This window comes from Mya arenaria, chromosome 4 (genome assembly GCF_026914265.1).
Source record: "Mya arenaria isolate MELC-2E11 chromosome 4, ASM2691426v1".
Taxonomy (NCBI): domain Eukaryota; kingdom Metazoa; phylum Mollusca; class Bivalvia; order Myida; family Myidae; genus Mya; species Mya arenaria.
Window position 1 is genome coordinate 37,629,465 of NC_069125.1, and position 16,338 is coordinate 37,645,802.

Below are 16,338 nucleotides of genomic sequence, written 5' to 3' on the forward strand. Positions count from 1 at the left end.
TGATGTCAATTTATTGTTATTTTTTGACAATTTTCTTTTTTTTTTTCAATTGTATCATCTGGTGTCTCATCCCTTTAAGATTTCCTGATGAACGGAAGGATGTTACAGAAAAAGTAAAAATATAGTTGCTACAATATATAAGGCATTATTGAGTTTGTTATTTGACTCGGTTACACTCACCAATAATCTCAATGTGTATGCAGCTCTCCATGGGGAGTGGGAGAGAGAGGTAGTTGAAGGGGTCGAATCGTACGCTGACGTGTCCGCACGCCTGGCAGCGTACCTGGGACTTGAGCTGGCCGTGGAATAAGTCCACTATCACAGACTGGTTACGTAACAGGTGGTTCTCCCACGCCTGTGGAATTAAATATTTTTGGAGATTACAACTAATTTTACAGAAACCTTTTTTATTAACAGAGGGATTCTATCTTTATACACCCACAATCATGTAGTAAATGCCACAGCCCGAAGGCGTCTCTTTAACAAACAAAATACTTTCATTAGATTTTCACTTACTAATGGTTTGCATAACAGTAAATACTGGTTCACAATGTTTCCAACTTTTAACATCTGGGGTCGTATTCATAAAGCATCTTAGTGTAAATGTTCAACTTAGTGAGAAAATGCTTTTTTTCCATGATAAATTTAAAGAAACTTACAATGCTTTTACACTTAACATACGAAAACAATCAAGAAAAGGCAGTTGACTGGTATTGCCGTCACTTCTATCTCATCTCAATTATGGCGTTTCAACACAATTGATTTGCATCAAGGCAGGGAAATGTTGAACAATTTCTTTAGGTTGAACAATTTCACTAAGAAGCTTTATGAATACAGCCCTTAGACGATTTGATTCCCATATTGAATTGTTAATATATACACATACAACACTTCAAAAAAATAACAAATGAGATTCATAGAGCTAAAGATGAACATTTCACTCAGCAATTTCAATCTGCGTACCTCTTGAGCGACAGTTTCATCCGGCCTGCCATCCGAGTCCTTGAGCTCCACATATGGTTTGTCATGTACCCTATTCAGGTCCTCATGCAGACCGTCCAGCAGGAAGCTGAGCAACTCCTGGGAATCATGCTGCTGGAAACCGTTGAACCGCGGGGCATACTTCCCTATGGTCCACTGGGGAGTTAACGTTATTAACAGTTTTATTCATGTAATGTGAATAGTCAAGAAAAACAATGGGAAAGGATGGATGCTAAACATGGTTGCATGCATTTAATGTAGTATATGAAGACTATATTAACATACAATTTCCAAACATCTCCTTTTATAGATAATTGACAAAAAAAAAGTTTTTTTCATGTTTTCTTTTTGAGTTACAGATGTTTACACTGAAAACATTGTTTTTAGGCATTGTGAATAAACAAAATGTGCTCATACTAAAAAGGAGGGCATTGTTTGCACAATTGCTTATGTGAAAGTAGCTTACCCTGAGTTTGAGGGGGGCGGTGGTCTTTGTGGTGCCGCTCCAGATATCCTTGACTAGATCGCCGTATCTCTGGGCAATGTGGCCCTTCATGCCAAGAGGATTTGTTCTGAAACATAACAACAGGTTATGGTTACCGGTATTTATAATTATTGACTTGTGCCAAATTGTGTATCTTCTGTTTGAAAGGGGGGGGGGGGGGGGGGGGGGAATTTCATGCTGCTCCAACATAGCAACAGGTTATGGTATTTACAGTTATTGACTTGAAGTGTTGATTTTGTGGTGGCACTCCAGATGTTCTTGACTAGATCTGTTTATCTGGACTACATGGCCCTCCATTCCTAAAGTATTTGACTGGTGTTTTTACAATTATTGACTAATATTTGAGGGTATGTCCCAAGTCTCAATGACCATGGACCTGTTTGTGTATTAGAAAATTGTAAAAAGATAAATGTCAATTGGATGTTAAGGTATACAGTATACAATTGTGTGAAATTTGGATACCTTGTGACCCCATATTATTTTGGTATCATTTAAAAGGGTTCAATTAGCCGAAAAAAAAAGTTAATATCATACCAAAACAAGTATTAGAAATGTTGGAGATAGCAAAAATAGGACATTTCACATCAAATTTCAGTTCATATACAGAACAATAATTCAAACTGCAATAACCCTATTAATAATGTTTTTTATCATCATTTAGTTTACACATATGTTATCAGTATTCAATTCCCTTTCAATGATATGAAGTTATATTTGGTCATCCAGATCAAAATTCCAATGGCTCATTGCAGTAATAAGCTAAATTGTACTTATATAGCAAAATACAGTTAAACACCATTCAAATGACTGAGAGCTTTTCCATTTAAACATATAACCTACCGGGAAAGGCACTTCTTAATTATGCCACCCCCTTACAGAAGCAAATTTATTGAAAATAATTGCCTTCCCCCGTGGGTTATGTTTTACTGGAATAGCCCTGACACTGAGAAAATTAGCCCAAACAAAGGATTTGAAAACAGTATAAGCTATGGGAGACAACTTATTGTATACCTACCTATTAATCTCGTATAGGTGCAGTCCCTTGGTGAAATATTGAGTGAGGGGTTCAGTGTTGGAGACACACTGCACGGCAGCGTTCATGAAGCATGTGTTCCCGAGGTTGTTCAGACCAGTGGCTCCAGGCTCGGTTGGCACTGGGGATGTAAATGTTGCATATGATCAGTAAGACATCTATGTCTGATATTACCAATGAGATTTTCTTGTTTGAGATACACTAATAATGGTTTAAATATCAGGTTTAGTTGATTAAGATTCAGCAATGCCTACCCTTTAAAGATATTCTCAATTTAAACTCATTAGACATATCTTAAAGCTGCACTCTCACAAATTGACCATTAAGACAATTTTTGTTTTTTTGTCTTGTAATGAGCAATTTTGGATGTAAATGTGTGGACACCAGTGATATAAGACTGCTGACAAAAGAGTAGATTGCATTTTTTCATATTTATGTTATAAGATTGATGTTTAATGGCTAAAAGTGTTACTAAAGCTTTTAAAACAAGAGATGTTTGTCAAACATTATGCCCCCTGAGCGCCAAGTTGCCAGAAATATTTGGACAATTGAATGAAATATGCATGGACTGAAATGACAGCTGATTTGTTATTGGATGCATATGAGGCAGGTCATCTACTTATGATAACTTAAGAAGGCAAATAAATGCCCAACTAAAATAGTAACATAAAAGAAAATCATTTCTATACAAACATTTATACATCAATCCCAATCATCTGTGCATGCATTAAAAAAATATGGACAATCAGAAAACCTTTTTTCAGCTTACAGTCACACTGACCTTGACCTTTGACCCACTGACCTCAAAATCAATAGGGTTCATCTGCTGGTCATGACCAATACACCTACCAAGTATGAGGTCCCTGGGTCAAAGCGTTCTCAAGTTATTGATCGGAAACCGTTTTTTCATGTAAAGGTCACACTGACCTTGACCTTTGACCCACTGACCTCAAAATCAATAGGGTTCATCTGCTGGTCATGACCAATAAGCCTACCTAGTATGAGGTCCCTGGGTCAAAGCGTTCTCAAGTTATTGATCGGAAACCGTTTTTCATGTTAAGGTCACACTGACCTTGACCTTCGACCCACTGACCTCAAAATCAATAGGGTTCATCTGCTGGTCATGACCAATACACCTACCAAGTATGAGGTCCCTGGGTCAAAGCGTTCTCAAGTTATTGATCGGAAACCGTTTTTCATGTAAAGGTCACACTGACCTTGACCTTTGACCCACTGACCTCAAAATCAATAGGATTCATCTGCTGGTCATGACCAATAAGCCTACCTAGTATGAGGTCCCTGGGTCAAAGCGTTCTCAAGTTATTGATCGGAAACCGTTTTTCATGTAAAGGTCACACTGACCTTGACCTTTGACCCACTGACCTCAAAATCAATAGGGTTCATCTGCTGGTCATGACCAATAAGCCTACCTAGTATGAGGTCCCTGGGTCAAAGCGTTCTCAAGTTATTGATCGGAAACCGTTTTTCATGTTAAGGTCACACTGACCTTGACCTTTGACCCACTGACCTCAAAATCAATAGGGTTCATCTGCTGGTCATGACCAATACACCTACCAAGTATGAGGTTCCTGGGTCAAAGCGTTCTCAAGTTATTGATCGGAAACCGTTTTTCATGTAAAGGTCACACTGACCTTGACCTTTGACCCACTGACCTCAAAATCAATAGGGTTCATCTGCTGGTGATGACCAATACACATACCAAGTATGAGGTCCCTCGGTCAAAGCGTTCTCAAGTTATTGATCGGAAACCATTTGGTATTCCGACCGACCGACCGACCGACCGACCGACAGACAGACAGACCGACCGACCGACATGTGCAAAACAATATACCCCACTTTTTTCAAAAGGGGGCATAAAAATGAAGTTTTTGGCATGTTTTCAAACAATTCTAATTAGTTTTATTGTGGGTTATCTTACATGAATGAATTGAAGGCATTGATACGAAAATAAGCTGATTCTGTGACACCACTTTTTCTAAAATGTCAAAACTGTCAATCTGTGAGAGTGCAGCTTTAAACTACATGTATCCCAAACATGTTACTTATCAATACATACCTTGATCCTTTTTGAGGTTTTTGTTCTTTGCAAGCTGAGACATTTCTTCAGGCCATGTTAAATCCTTGTTTCGTACTGAAATAGACATCAGAGAGCTGAAATAATGCCTGACTTAATAATACAAGCAATTTCTAATGTTCAGAATCTTAAACATTGTGAATATTACTTTTTGTTAATGATAATTGAATATATGAATTTCTCTGAATAATGGGAAAATATTTGCTAAAATCAAACACCATACATTAAAGCATGACTGAAATCCCATTACTTTAAGTATGTTTTTGCCCAATTTTGTGTAAAAGCTTCGAATCAAAACTCAAAAAGTGGATTTAAATTCAAACCAAGAAAGCCACATCTTTCTTCTGTAATAGGTGGTGCCTTGAATTCAATTGTATTGAATGTGATTCTCAGTTTTATTTGACACAACAATACATTTCTTCTTGATTATGCTAAAGTACAGAATTTACACTGAACAAGACGCTATTTTTACTTTTGATGGCAAAATAACCCTCTGGAAGGTTCCAAGCACCTTTCCATTATTACTGAGAGACAGCCATTTTCTACCATGCATGCTACCAAAAGGTACACTGAGACAGTCCATATACACCTTTTTGGGGATTAGTTCAGGAAGGCTGAAGATTCAGGGGGATTTTGATAGAAGAGGGAAGACTTTTTAGCAGGTCTTAGTTGGTGAAATATCAAAATAATTCTAGACGCAAGTACAAAAATAAGAATTAAAATATGTTTATTGCTATGAAAACCTTTACCCTTTTGTACATACAGAAGTACCAACACGCTGTTACAGATTTTCTACCCGTACCTTCAATGAGGAGTTGATGTGATTCTTCAATACCGGCCTGCTCCACAGTGAGGCTGTCGTCGTCCAGCATTATAATCTGGTTCTACAAACATACATTGGAAACAATGAATGTTTACTTATACAAAAATCAGGATGTAGAATCCAGCCATTGTTTATATTAATATAATGGAGCGGGTGTGTTCAAATTTGAGAAGAAAAATGAATATTTTAAAAGATATTTTTTAATTATTTACTATTCTTTTATTATCAAAACAATTATGGGAATTCTTAAAACCTTTAAATCAGTATCTGTTTTGTTGCTTTACATAAGATGTGTCACAAGGCAATATCTTTGTCAATATCAAATCCCTTTTTTTTACTTTCAGGAACAATTGACGCCATTCTTGGCAACAAAAGGGTGATAATTGTGTTGGCAACAAAAAGGTGATTATTGTAAGGTTTTATAACACGAATTGTGTGTGCATCATGGATATTTAGAAAAAATATGCATATTTTTTAAATGCAGTTATGTTTTCCTTGAAACTGAGTGAACCTGTGCCATTTTATTCTTGAATACTACGGCGTTTCTCCGTCATGAAAACGTACAACAAGAGCAGAGCAATCAGAAGGTTACATGTTATACCTTTATATTTTGAAGGTTTCTTGAGTAATAGACATTTTTTAACATGACTACATCGAAGCTGACGACATCAAGGCCTTGACAGTACCTTAATTTTTTGCATGACTACATTGAATATTTGTAGCTTGTAAACAAAGTTGAGGCCAAACTATTCTTATGGTGTTTAACCTGTCCACCAAATAATCTTTAATTCAATTAACCGTTTCACGACTTATTGTCCAGACATGGTATTATTGGCAGATTCTAAGTTGAAAAGGAGCCATTAATCCGTAAAAAATGGTAGTTTGTAACATAAGACGAACTTGATCTTTATAGCAAGCTGTTATATATGTGTACCAATTCTTTTTTAAATACGTCAACCCCTTCATGAGTTCTCGTCTTGGCAAAACCAACAGACAGACCAACAAGCTCACCCATAATTATGTACACCCCAAAAATTTGCGGGGGTATGATGGTTTTGAAGCCAATTGACAATTTCATTCAGTACATCTCACAAACATGCGTATAGATCTGTCTCCTTTTCTACACAGTCTTCTTTTCTTATAAAAAGCACACCATATAATAAATTACAAAAGCACCACAAGCGGTCACGACTCAATACCTATTAAAGCCATAGTGATAGGCCCTGCTTAACACGTGCATATTTCCCTGTAACCATATGTACTTAGTTTCATTCGAATATCTTGAAAGGGTTAGGGTTATGGCCAAGGTTGAAGGTTTTGCAAGCTGTTGACACTGACACCAGTCCTATCATAAAACCTCATTTTACTTCTTTTCTTAGTAAAATGGAAAGCTTGCACAATTCAAGACTTATCATAAACTCTCACCTCATCCTTGAGGTTAATTTTCCACAATCTCATATCTTCTCGCGTGAAGCGTAGTTTATTGCACAGAAAGTCATACACTTGTTGTATGGTGTGGCAGCGACTGTAGCACGCCGTGAATGCCAGGAACCGTCGAGGCTGCTGGGTGTGGTTGGTGAAACTGCTCATGGTGTCTGAAAGAGAACAGTTAATTTTGAATATTCCATGTTGAATGTACATTTTATTGGGCATTGAACTTGTATTAGCAATATACTCAACCAGGATGATAACAAACCAAATACCTCAATCCTGATAATTAAATTGAGCATGAAGGATTAAGACCCTAAGCAAGATCAAGGGGCTCAAAGCCATGTTGAAAATGTTTTTAGGTCCATTTATAACCATTTTAAGGTACAATTTTCAACGTAAAAAGACACCAGCTACAAATTATACAAAAAAACAGCAGTCTGAAATTGAAAACCTTCAATCATGATTTCAGGATAAAACCTGAACTTTATAATCACCCACAACATTATGCTCCTTACCCTGGATACATGTTATGAGGAGTCCAGTCCTGAAATTCACTTTTCTAACAAGAACAAAAAGTAGCATTGAGAGCAAGTCTCGATGTGCTGTGACTTTTTACCCAATTAAAGTGTTTTTCTGATGGAAATATGATTTAAAAACTTTTTTTGCATCATTGCGTTGATTTTGTTTAAAATATTTTTGGTTGGTACCACAAGGTACTTTACAGTGTAACAAATTCAGAAAGAAATATCTAATATACATACTGATTGCCATGCCGCCAATACCAGTGACCATACTGGTGAAGGATGTGGCCTGTACTGGCCGCTGGACAGGTGCCTGGTGTCGGTACAGTCGCACAGAGACAGGGTAGAGCTCCACCTCCGGGTTCAGCTCACCCGCATGACTAGGTATCACCTAGGTATTGGTAAACATGAAAGTTTAATAAAAGACAGTAGCTTCTACAGTTTGTCAGTGAAATAGTACTATAGCTGGTACATAACATTTACAAGCAGATAGAAAACCATATGTACACCAATATTCACCTCAAATTTAGGGCTACCATCACTTGTAAGACTAGGTATACATACATACAAGTAGAAATGGATGTAAAATATGCACACATATATTTTTATAAGGAGTTGGAATGGGAGTAGGAACAGCCATACATAAGGAAACCAGACCTTGAAGCTCACATTTCCTTTGTTATTCCATGAAGGATTTAATCAAGATATATGACTAATATTAATGAATAAGACCACAATAACCTAGTCCTCAGATAGCTCAATTAACAACAAGCATTTTCAGTGAAAAGATATCCCCCGCCAACGATGGCTTGTTTGTGCTTGATGGCTTGTTTGTGCTTGAAGGTTAAAAAAAATCTCAGAAAGAATAAGATAAGCACATTGGTTTTACTGAGAAACGGTTGCAAACAATGATTTTTTAATAAATCAAGGGCAATAACTCTAAGGAAAATTGACCAATCCAAAAGAAAAATAGACAGGCATCATCACAGTATGTTGGTTCTTATTTATTCCAAGTGTCATGAAATTCTACCAGCTAGTTGCATAGAAAAGGCTGCAAACATGGATCTTTTAATAAATCAAGGGCAAATAACTCATATAGAAATTACACAATCCAAAATATAAATGAACAGGCATCATCGCAGTATGTTGGTTCATATTTATTTCAAGTTTCAAGAATTTCTACCAACTAGTTACTGAGAAATGGCTGTAAATGAGTTTTTCAAAAAATCAAGGGCAATAACTCCAAGTACAATTGACCAATCCAAAAAAAAATGAACAGGCATCATCCCAGTATAGTAATTCATATTTATTTTAAGTTTCATGAAATTCTGCTAGCTAGTGACTGAAAAATGGCTGTGAATGTGCATTTTTCATAAAATCAAGGGCAATAACTCCAAGGACAATTGACCAATCAAATTTTTATTTGGACGGGCATCATTCCAGTATAGTGGTTCATATTTATTTTAAGTTTCATGAAATTATACCGGCTAGTTACTGAGAAAACGCAGGTGACGGACAGACGGATGGAAGGAAGGACGGACGGAAGGAAAGACGGACGGACGGAAGGACGGACAAACAACGCCATTTCAATATCCCCCTCCCTATTTCATAGGCGGGGGAAAATAATATTAAATTCTGTTGCCAGGTATAATTTTGTTATCAATTGAAAGGTAATTGCTTTCTGAATACAAATATAGAAAATAAATGACACAAAGAACGTAACATTTAAAGTTATTGCAGTTGTATAAAGGCCCTATTTATGAACTGAGATCAGAAGTGAAATAAAATATTATGCAATTTTATAAGGACAAAAAAGCTTTCTAGAAACATCATTTTAGATATAATCTTTGCATATTCTTTATGAACCTTTCCTTTTGATACCTTTTGATATAATTTAGGGTCACCAGGCATCCAAAATCCACACATAATGTATCAGATAATGAACCACATTGATACTTACAGTTCTTGGAAGTGCGGGCGAGCCCCCGTACCACGTGGACAGGGCTTTCCATATAGGCTCAGGTACAAACTTGAAGTCCTTCCCATCCACCATCATCACGTCACGCTTCAATCGACCTCCCTCATTGGTTAATGTTATCACCTGCAAATCAGGTAGGGCCAGTCAGTAAGTGATATTAAATCGATCCAAATCAAGAGATTTGTTAGTCATATTACCAACACTTTCTGTCTTCACATAAGCAGATGGTCAATGATTCTGAGCACTACATTCTAACTCATTTACTCTGAAAATCTTGTTATTAAAGCTGCGCTCTCACAGATTGAACCTTTTGAAATTTTTTATTTTTTTTTGTCTTGGAATAAGCCAATTTTTGTGTGAATGTTTGGAAACCAGTGATACCAAATTGTTGACAAAAGATCAGATCACAGTTTTTTCATGTTTATGTTTGTGAACACATGTTTAATGGCTAAAAGTGTTACTAACACTTTAATAAAACATGAAATTTGCAGCAGTTTCCCGTATGATTGAGAACTGTTCTATTGTGCGTTATCTTATATGGATGAATTGAAGGCATTGATACAATAATCATCTGATTCTGAGACAAAAACTAAAAGAATGTAAAAACTCAATCTGTGAGAGTGCAGCTTTAAGATCCAAGTTCTTTTACTATAACAATTATCTTAGTATCTTTTTCTGTTATCTGTCTATAACTATGTCAGTATTTTGAAAATCAGCATGCTTGTTAATATTAACGTACTAGGACTTACTTTATAAGGACTTGGCACAACAAGTGGTGTATTATCAATCTGTCCAGGCTTCGCTGGTATCAATGTTCGCTTCTTCAACTTTGGAGACGCACTGGGACTCCGCGTAACACTATCCACCTCTGGAGAGAGTCGATACTTTCTCGGACTGTTAGTGGCGGAATGTGATGTCCTTGGAAACGTATTACTGCTATAATGATTTGCGACTTCCCTCGAGTCACCAACTAGCGGAGTTTCTCGTAAAAGATTGTTTTTATTCACGTTAATCATGGTAACAGTGTCATTATCCCAGCCAAGACAACTGGTAGGATTCTTGCATGTGGAAAGAAGGCTGGTTGTCTTCATATCCTGGGAATCCCGTCGAGATGCAAGCTCTATGGCGGGAACAGCTCCATTCTCTTCTATTGGCTGTTAAACAATAAGGTTGACAAACCTTAATCTTTCGAGTGATGAAAAAATTCTTAAGTTGGGATTTCTCTTTATTTTAAGAAAATTACTTTTTATGAAAAACATGCAATCAAAGAGGACATCTACTCATTTATTTTTGACAATTGTTTTTTTTGTACGCATACCTGAATATATTTCATTAGGGATTAATATTTCAAATTTTAATGAAATTGATCCAAAATTGACTAAGTAATAGCAAATTTACCATTTATAATATACCAAGAATCCATTACGATTACAGGAATCCAGTTGGATTACAGGAATCATGTATTTCGATGTGAAATCCAATTAAAAAATGCGAATAACATATTTAATTTTATGAACTTGTGAACAAGGATTATATAGATGAGTATAACAGGGCTTCTAAAACTTTAGAACCTCAATCGGTCCGGACCCGGCGCCGACCCACCCCCCCCAAAAAAAATCCCCCCCCCCTCAAAAAACAGAAAGACCTGTTCAAAAGTCGATTTTATAGAAATGTCATACATTTTCGCGACGTCTTTTCTGTCAATATTTTTAGCGATGTGGCAATTCGTAAGAGGGCTCTAGAGCCAGCCTAGCCGATTCGGATAGTCATTGATACAAGTTTAATTCAAATGAGATTCTCATCAAGTTCTGCAGCGTTTCTTACAAGAACGACTGTGATCGTAATTAACTGTGGCTGTCGGGAGGCGGTCAGATGACAAAAAATGAAACAGTATTATGATTTATTTGCTTAATGCTTCTTTAGTGGTTCAACATTCAACTGATAATCTTGAATAATAGTATATATCTAGATTTATAATCGGGGCAACAAGTTTAAAGTGTGATATCGACAACGATTTTTTCATTACTGCGAATAAATATGACGTAAGCGGCGGACACAGCTGTCAGACTATGTACTGTAGTTAATCAAGCGTATCGCTGTTGATATCCTATATATTATTACGTTAATTAATTCGGTATTTTAATGCTTTCACGGATTAACAATGACATGCATTTATCTTTAAAGCTGTTTTTAATCAGCAATGGTTCTTTATAACAATTTAAATTTAACTGTTTTGTAATCAACAAACGGATATCATGTAATGATCGACGACAACATAGCATATTGCCATGTGAAAATATGGACCGATTTTAACACTTAATCAGGAAAGCTGCAAGCAGATAATTAACACATAGTTTGTTTAATTGTGTCTTCTGCTTATACCAAAACACGTGATTGGACCGATTGCAAGCGTCTGCTAATTAACAGATACCCTATAGAGTGATCAGCGTAGCGGAAAAAGCAGCTGGTCGCATCGGTCTCATGGTAACCAATTATGACCTATTGGATGTAGTTTTGAATGTGTGAATGACCCATGAATGTTTGTGTATTACAATTTCTACATCTTTTACTGACTTAGTCGTTTTGGACCGAAATTACAAAAAAAAATAAGAAAATTTCGGACCGATTTTTTTTATACACTTTTTGAAACTGAAATCGGTCTGGCTTGGTCAAAATTGGTCCAGACCGGCAAATTGCCAGTTTTTAGAAGCCCTGGAGTATAATATAATCCATGAATCAAATATAAGTTATTTTAGACATGAATTTTTACAAAACAATTACTACCACAGTCAAGATAGTAAATGCAATGTTTTTCTTTTTTCTACGTGGTAAGCTGTAATAATACATTTACTTTTACATCCAATTGTAACTATAACAAAAAAAGATTATTGTTATCGTCATATTCAACCTATTTGTACCTTGTATGAGGTATAAGCTATCCAGGTGTTCCACCACTGCATGGAGATCAGGTACCACACCTGACCAACTTTCTTCTTTTTACGCTCCTCCCTACTCAACCAATCCCTGTAATGCAACCTCATTATCATTTGAGGTAAAATCCCTAAGCAATTTAACACAACACCTAATAGATGAATAATTTATCTTTTCAACTAGCTGCTTATGTTTTGTGTTTGGGGGTGAGGTCTAATGGTATAGGTGTCGGCCTCTTATCCAAGAGGTTGCAAGTTTGATTCCCACAAGAGGAGCGGGCTAATGGCCTCTCAAAACGGAAACCAATACTGGTTTCTACCCTTGAAATTGACCTGACATGAGCATGAATCTATAATCTTTCCTCCGTATCAAGCTAAAAGATATTAGTATAAACTAAAGTAATGTATTGTCTGATGTTGAGTGCTTGTAGAAAACCAACTTGTCTGACTCTGAGACCACCATCCAAATTCTTACATATCATCAGGCCAGTAAACACCACCATGATGCCTTGCAAGCACACTTATTCAATAACCTTAACTTAACATCTGTAGTGGGTGATATTTCTAATTGGGGAGATCAAAAGTACTCACAGTATGATTTTACCCTCTTCCTCTGGGTCCTCGGGTTTCAGGCCCAACACAACATGGCAGATCTGTGAACCAAACACAATGAAATACTTATATATTAAACCTCTTTAAACAGTCAAAACTCACGATGTCAAAGTGATTTGGACCTCGGGAAATACTTTGAGATCACGAACATTCGATATAACCAAAATACAAAACATGTCAAACAAAACCCAAAATATTGGAAAAAAGTTCAACATAACCGGAACTTCGAGATAGCAGAGTTCAATATAGCCAGCAATTGTTTTTAGCGATAGTATAAAATGTTAACCCGAGAAAGTTCATGTCAACCAAGGCATTAGGGTTTACATATGCTACCTCCATTGGATCTGATATTTATTTTATTATACAAAACTAATAATGTTAACACCAGTTATATCTGCAATTGTGGTGCTTGATTTGACGAGGAGTCATCAAGAACATATCAAATATGAAGCGATCAAATTTTTACCACGTTATTATTACACCAGATAATAAATTTCCGGTTAATTTAAATTTCTATTTTTATATTTTCAACTATATTTTAGCCCTTGACTATCCCCTGTTGAAGAAGCGTCTGTTGACTTGATCTATAGAAAATTGTAAGTATCTTATTTTAGACTCTATCGAGAGTAACATAATCATATCACCCGGTGATTATGTCAAAGGGTAACAGTACGTATAGGCTAATGTTGTGGTTGTGAAAATTTACCTGGACAAATCACATGCTGTATAATAAAGGAAATAATCAATGCCCAATAATAAGACCACAGACATTGTCAAAATCTCCTCTAATTCTTTTACCAAACATGTTTGCCAGTCTTAATTTTAATCTTATTACGACTGGCAGATATGTCTGGCTGGTTTATTCAAAATTATACCAGTCGGGTAACTAATTTGCCTGCAAATTTTGTTTGTATATCCCTACCAAGGATTCCGCTTATTGATTGTACACGTACCTGACTAAGAAGGTCTAGGAAGTCATCACAGAGAGCATTGTTAACCGTCCACACAAGGTACTCCTCCATGGTTATACTCCCATCCTAGAATACAAATAAATATAATATTGGGCTTTAGCTAATGAAATATGGAAGGGTGCTGCACCTTGCCCTATTTAGGTTGCACCCTTCTGCCCTTATAGAGACCAGCATGGAACCCCTTCTGCCCATATGGAGACCAGCATGGCCGCCTTCTGTCCTTGTGGAGACCAGCATGGACACCCTTCTGCCCATATGGAGACCAGCATGGACACCCTTCTGCCCATATAGAGACCAGCATGGCCGCCTTCTGCCCATATGGAGACCAGCATGGACACCCTTCTGCCCATATAGAGACCAGCATGGCCGCCTTCTGTCCGTGTGGAGACCAGCATGGACACCCTTCTGCCCATATAGAGACCAGCATGGAACCCCTTCTGCCCATATAGAGACCAGCATGGACACCCTTCTGCCCATATAGAGACCAGCATGGCCGCCTTCTGCCCATATGGAGACCAGCATGGACACCCTTCTGCCCATATAGAGACCAGCATGGCCGCCTTCTGTCCGTGTGGAGACCAGCATGGACACCCTTCTACCCATATAGAGACCAGCATGGAACCCCTTCTGCCCATATGGAGACCAGCATGGAACCCCTTCTGCCCATATGGAGACCAGCATGGACACCCTTCTGCCCATATGGAGACCAGCATGGACACCCTTCTGCCCATATAGAGACCAGCATGGACACCCTTCTGCCCATATAGAGACCAGCATGGCCGCCTTCTGCCCATATGGAGACCAGCATGGACACCCTTCTGCCCATATAGAGACCAGCATGGCCGCCTTCTGTCCGTGTGGAGACCAGCATGGACACCCTTCTGCCCATATAGAGACCAGTATGGAACCCCTTCTGCCCATATAGAGACCAGCATGGAACCCCTTCTGCCCATATGGAGACCAGCATGGAACCCCTTCTGCCCATATGGAGACCAGCATGGACACCCTTCTGCCCATATGGAGACCAGCATGGACACCCTTCTGCCCATATAGAGACCAGCATGGAACCCCTTCTGCCCATATAGAGACCAGCATGGAATCCCTTCTGCCCATATGGAGACCAGCATGGAACCCCTTCTGCCCATATGGAGACCAGCATGGCTGCCTTCTGCCCGTATGGAGACCAGCATGGCTGCCTTCTGCCCATATGGAGACCAGCATGGCCGCCTTCTGCCCATATGGAGACCAGCATGGACACCCTTCTGCCCATATGGAGACCAGCATGGCCGCCTTCTGTCCTTGTGGAGACCAGCATGGACACCCTTCTGCCCATATAGAGACCAGCATGGCCGCCTTCTGTCCTTGTGGAGACCAGCATGGCCGCCTTCTGTCCTTGTGGAGACCAGCATGGCCGCCTTCTGTCCGTGTGGAGACCAGCATGGACACCCTTCTGCCCATATAGAGACCAGCATGGCCGCCTTCTGTCCTTGTGGAGACCAGCATGGACACCCTTCTGCCCATATAGAGACCAGCATGGCCGCCTTCTGTCCGTGTGGAGACCAGCATGGACACCCTTCTGCCCAAATAGAGACCAGCATGGCCGCCTTCTGTCCTTGTGGAGACCAGCATGGAACCCCTTCTGCCCATATGGAGACCAGCATGGCCGCCTTCTGTCCTTGTGGAGACCAGCATGGCCGCCTTCTGTCCTTGTGGAGACCAGCATGGAACCCCTTCTGTCCATATGGAGACCAGCATGGAACCCCTTCTGCCCATATGGAGACCAGCATGGAACCCCTTCTGCCCATATGGAGACCAGCATGGCCGCCTTCTGCCCTTATAGAGACCAGCATGGAACCCCTTTTGCCCATATGGAGACCAGCATGGCCGCCTTCAGTCCTTGTGGAGACCAGCATGGAACCCCTTCTGCCCATATGGAGACCAGCATGGAACCCCTTCTGCCCATATGGAGACCAGCATGGAACCCCTTCTGCCCATATGGAGACCAGCATGGCCGCCTTCTGTCCTTGTGGAGACCAGCATGGCCGCCTTCTGTCCTTGTGGAGACCAGCATGGAACCCCTTCTGCCCATATGGAGACCAGCATGGAACCCCTTCTGCCCATATGGAGACCAGCATGGAACCCCTTCTGCCCATATGGAGACCAGCATGGCCGCCTTCTGTCCTTGTGGAGACCAGCATGGCCGCCTTCTGTCCTTGTGGAGACCAGCATGGAACCCCTTCTGTCCTTGTGGAGACCAGCATGGAACCCCTTCTGCCCATATGGAGACCAGCATGGCCGCCTTCTGTCCTTGTGGAGACCAGCATGGAACCCCTTCTGCCCATATGGAGACCAGCATGGAACCCCTTCTGCCCATATGGAGACCAGCATGGAACCCCTTCTGCCCATATGGAGACCAGCATGGCCGCCTTCTGTCCTTGTGGAGACCAGCATGGCCGCC

At 39.3% G+C, this 16,338-nt stretch overlaps 1 protein-coding gene across 1 annotated transcript in view; it reads right to left on the bottom strand.

Annotated features, from left to right (window-relative positions):
• The window catches only part of LOC128232437 (ubiquitin carboxyl-terminal hydrolase 32-like), a 55,116-nt gene that overhangs the window by 15,796 nt on the left and 22,982 nt on the right, over positions 1-16,338 (bottom strand). The window contains exons 10-22 of the mRNA XM_052945981.1: positions 13,863-13,946; positions 12,889-12,950; positions 12,286-12,391; positions 10,117-10,521; positions 9,350-9,490; positions 7,630-7,780; positions 6,863-7,032; positions 5,417-5,498; positions 4,597-4,671; positions 2,502-2,640; positions 1,448-1,553; positions 964-1,137; positions 181-355 (exon numbers count right to left, since the gene is read on the bottom strand). Of these exons, the coding sequence (XP_052801941.1) occupies positions 181-355; positions 964-1,137; positions 1,448-1,553; positions 2,502-2,640; positions 4,597-4,671; positions 5,417-5,498; positions 6,863-7,032; positions 7,630-7,780; positions 9,350-9,490; positions 10,117-10,521; positions 12,286-12,391; positions 12,889-12,950; positions 13,863-13,946 (1,870 nt within the window). The remainder of the gene's footprint in view (positions 1-180; positions 356-963; positions 1,138-1,447; positions 1,554-2,501; positions 2,641-4,596; positions 4,672-5,416; positions 5,499-6,862; positions 7,033-7,629; positions 7,781-9,349; positions 9,491-10,116; positions 10,522-12,285; positions 12,392-12,888; positions 12,951-13,862; positions 13,947-16,338) is intronic.